This window comes from Mesoplodon densirostris, chromosome 5 (assembly GCF_025265405.1).
Source record: "Mesoplodon densirostris isolate mMesDen1 chromosome 5, mMesDen1 primary haplotype, whole genome shotgun sequence".
Lineage (NCBI taxonomy): Eukaryota > Metazoa > Chordata > Mammalia > Artiodactyla > Ziphiidae > Mesoplodon > Mesoplodon densirostris.
In genome coordinates, this window is record NC_082665.1 from 84,787,059 (window position 1) to 84,791,822 (window position 4,764).

General features: G+C 46.4%; 1 protein-coding gene across 1 annotated transcript; it reads left to right on the forward strand.

Moving 5' to 3' along the window:
• The first annotated feature begins 496 nt into the window (after positions 1–496).
• On the forward strand, positions 497–1,237 carry C5H3orf80 (chromosome 5 C3orf80 homolog). The gene has a single exon (XM_060100313.1). The coding sequence runs from the start codon at positions 497–499 to the stop codon at positions 1,235–1,237; it is 741 nt and encodes a 246-aa protein (XP_059956296.1).
• Positions 1,238–4,764: the final 3,527 nt, after the last annotated feature.

Sequence of the window (4,764 nt, forward strand, 5' to 3'; positions counted from 1 at the left end):
AACACCTACGCGAGCAAGAGCCCCCGCCCGAGTGGCGGGGAAGAGCGAGACGGCTGACTTAATCAAGATCAGGGGGCTCCCAGGCTGAGCGCAGAGCGTTAACCCTTCCAGCCCCGGAGGGTGCCAAGGGGGGCTTGGAAGAGCGCGGCCGGCCGGGGCCAAGATGCCCACGGCAGCCCCACGCAGCCTGCCCCTGCCATCTTGGGCGGTTCCGGACGCCCTGCGCCCGGCCTGGGCGGCTGGGCGCGCGGGGTTAAGGTCAGAAGCTCAGAAGGCTGTTCAGGCGCGGGAAGCGGCCGCCTCCCGCAGCCTCGGCGCGCCTCGGGCTCCTCCTTCCGCCCAAGCGTGGCCAAGTGAGGACTGCTCCGGCCGCAGGTAGCAGAGGCAAGGGAGGCGGCGCGCGGGACCCGAGCGGAGCGCCCGGGGAGGGACTGACGGACACGCGGACAGACGGATCCCCCGCGCCCCCGGACCTTAGCAACGGTACGCGCGGGCCATGTGGGGACCCGGGGTCACGGCCGAGGGCCTGTCGGTGGCGCCGGCGCCGCCACCGCTGCTGCCGCTGCTGCTACTGCTGGCGCTGGCGCTGGTGGCGCCCTCGCGGGGCGGCGGGGGCTGCGCGGAGCTGGCGTGCGGTGAGCGGGAGCGCTGCTGCGACGCGGCCAACGCCACCGCGGTGCGCTGCTGCAAGCTGCCGCTGCACGCCTTCCTCGACAACGTGGGCTGGTTCGTCCGCAAGCTCTCCGGGCTGCTCATCCTGCTGGTGCTCTTCGCCATCGGCTACTTCTTGCAGCGCATCATCTGCCCCAGCCCACGCAGGTACCCGCGCGGGCAGGCGCGGCCGGGGCCACCGGGGGGCGCCGGGCAGCCGGGGGCCGCGGGGCCGCCCGACGACGACGACGACGACGACTCGCCCGCGCTGCTGCGGGACGAGGCGGCCGCCGGCTCTCAGGACTCGCTGCTGGACAGTGGAGGCGGTGGCCGGGGCCGGGCAGGCGGCGGGCGCTCGGCCCCTTCCTGCGCCTCGGAGCACGAGCTGCGGGTAGTCTCGCCGGTCTTCCTGCAGCTGCCCAGCTACGAGGAGGTCAAGTACCTGCCAACCTACGAGGAGTCCATGCGGCTGCAGCAGCTCAGTCCCGGGGAGGTCGTGTTGCCCGTCTCGGTGCTCGGCCGCCCGCGAGGTGGAGGCGCCGGGGCGTCCGACGGCGGCGGCGAGGGCCGCTTCCCGCTCATCTGAGCGCCCGGGGCCTCGCGAGGACCACGCGGACAGAACCGGGCCGGGGTCTACGGGTGGGACGCAAGGCCGGGGTGGCCGCGGCCGCCGCCGCCAGTTGTCTCAGACCCCGCCTGTCGCCCGGAGACTGGGTTGGTGCCATCCCCACCCCCGCCTCCCCCGGAATGTTAAGTTTCCCTACGTTTCATTCATTCGGTTCAAGGAAACGTTAGGCAAGCGCGGCGGGGGCGACCGCAGCCGACGAGCCCAGAGCGCAACTTTGGAGGACGTCCCCGCCCTAAGCCTCGCCTCGGCTTGAGTTCACTTGTAAGTGCCTGCTTCCCGAATCAGAGAACATATGAGCTTCGGGGGAAGGGCAGTAACCTTTAGGGATGAAGCGAGAGGGACGCAGTTCCACTCCTTTCCCCATCGCCTGGACAGGTCAAGGTCTCCCAGGATGGGCGGAGGGCGAGACTGATGCGCGAGGGTCTGGGAGAGCAGCACCTAGGTATGGTTGAATCCCTCCCTTGCGGAGAACCCAAGAAAACCCTTCCGTGTCTTCCTGGCCAAGCATAGTCACAGTTCACAGATTGGTGGGGGGAGAGCCGTGATATCCGGTTAGTTGCCGTACTTATGCAGCAATTACGCGTATCCAGGACCATACTCGTAATAAGGTACAGTTGAACTTTTGATTTTTCAATAACTGAGAAGATATTTATATTTATTTGTCCTTTATTTTTATATTTTTACCATGTATCAAATAAACGCATCCGGAGGGTATCTCCACAGTTAATGACAAGATAATCATCTTAGCACCTTTTTTAGGCCTTAATGGCCCAGAAATTGTCTACACTCTATCATTACTGTTTAATAAAATATTGGACATTATTTCACTTAAAATGGGAAAAAAAAGAGGCATGGTCAAATGAGAAAACATATGTGATTAAAAACATGAAGGATACCTTATTTTCACTATTTGAGAAGAATATATTTTATTTTTAGTACTGTGGCATAATATATAACTTTTTATAATAACCATATGTTATGTATGTAGTCAAGGTCATAGTTATATGTAAAAAGCATTGATACATGTATGCCATACCACGAAGCATGATGTCATGCACTTTTCCCTCCACTTTCCATTTGGAATACACTTCACAACATGATACAAAGCATAATTTGTTGTGACTTGTGACTTTTGTTTAAAGCCATAATTGTGCAGTAAGGTACTACAGAAGGATTCAATCTATCTTAAGAAAAAAATGTGTCGTTGTATCGGTTCTACCATTCTGTGAAATGTCCTTTAAGCAAATGGTAATATAAAGTAATATATTAAAATGCATTATGTATAATGTACATGTGCATATCGTCTATGTACAGTAAACACATTGTATATCATATAATTATTCCAGTTTGTGATTATCAAGAAAGAAAGAGAAGGAAAACAAATGCAAAAGGTTTCTCTTGGGGAAGGATGAGTATTACACTGAGAAAAATTACACAGTGGACCTCACACGTGTATCTAGACAAGTTGTTCTTATGATTGAAAAGTTCTGACAATCCTGAGAAATCTTAAAATATCTGAATTGTATTAGAAGAAAATGATTTGATTACTTTAAACTTTTTAAAGCTGATTGAAAAAGTCTGACAGTTCTAAGAAATCTTAAGATGTCTGAATTCTAAGAGAAGAGAATGGTTTACTCTAAACTTCTAAAAGCTAATGACCCTGTCATTAAAGAGAATCATTTGAAGTGTATTAAAACAGAAAACATTAAAATCTTTCTCTGTGCAAATTGTATTAGATGTGTGACTATATGGTAATGTATTAAAATATGAAATATGTGTCTTTATCATTTAAAAGCAATTTTAAGCTGTGAATTGGCAAAAGCATCAGCAGTTGAGACTATATCAACTTTTTTGAGAATGGTACAGGATTTAATGAAATCACATTATATTGAATAATCACAAATATTAATGTTACTCAAACACTACATTTTAATTACATGTGGCTCTCAGTACCACCCACCATTCAGACAAACCAGAAAGTTGCCTTATTCCTTTAAAGAATTTATTCTTTGCGGGTACACTATCTTAGACACTTTTAAAAACTCATCCATATCTGAAACATCTACATGAATATCCAAGTACCAGTATATAAAGTATATCCTCTATGTTGTTACTACCAACATCTAGAAGTGTACAACAAAATCTTGTGAAAATACACTTAAAATATGAACCAAGATGTTTTCCTTGTACTAGCTATGGAACACATCTCTCCCTAAAATTCAGAATGTCTATAATGTGACACCAATCATGCAATGAGACTCTACTAAATTTTAAAGTTACAAGTTTTACACTTGTTTTTTTCCTACACATCACACAAGCTTTTATTCACATCCCCCAGTTCAATAAAAAATGAGTTTACTTTGGTTTTTTTCTTGTAATTCATTTATTTACCAACCATGATTCTGTTCAGGCATAATTTTGTCAGGGGGGCAGAATCCTGAAAAGCTATTTTTATTAGTGATAAATTAACATATCTCATGGTAATACATACACATATGTAACACACCATATTAATACACACAGAACCCCTGTGTTCACAACACTAGAATACCTGGATAGAAACATTTTTAAAGCACTAACGGCAATATCTTGGTGGTCAGTTTTATAGATTTCACCTGGAAGTTATTTATTACATAGAACTAGTAGAAAATAGAAATGTAGAAAAGTTTTATTCTTTCACCTGAAAATAAATCATGATGAGATGCTGATTTTACTTATTTTTAATATTCTATATATAGTATAGAATGCAAATATAGCTATATGGATACAGACATATCTATATAGATATATAGTCTGTGACTGATATCCTTTGCAGGGCTGCTGCATACTATATCTTAAACAAAGCCATCTGGAAATGCCAGGTTCTCCAGTACTAACAAACTTTCACTCCTGGTTTTCAGTTATCAAACTAATTCACGTACTAAAACATTTCAAACATTTTTATTTTCATTGACTTCTCATGAGTAGGGAAGTAATGGCCCTGGATATGGTAAGAATCCATCTGGAATGAGAGAAAACATGATTGATTTTCTAAATCGCGTGTGTATATATATATAATCACCAGTTGCTTAAAAGCAATTTGTAATGGTGTTGTTCAGTATCATAACCAAGAGGAAAATGTCTTCTTGAGATATAATGATAGTTTTAAGAGGCCATTAATTGCCACATTCTGCAGATGTGGGTGTGCTTCGGCCATGGAAAATGGCATTGGCAATTATGCCAAAGGGCATGAGGTGTACTATATAAGGAAAACAAGATTCAATTGTGAAGGCCAAAGGGAACATTAAGGAAATGGCCTCAACAGTTTAAAAGGCAATATGGTAAGTATCTTAATGTTGTACTTTTTGTATATAGTTTCTCTCAAGTGGAATTAATAAAGGAAACAATCCAGAGCTGAAACTGATATGTTATAAACATGATGTGGTGTTGAGATTTATACTATATTCTGTATTGACTTGTAAAAATTTCGTGAATCATAATTAATT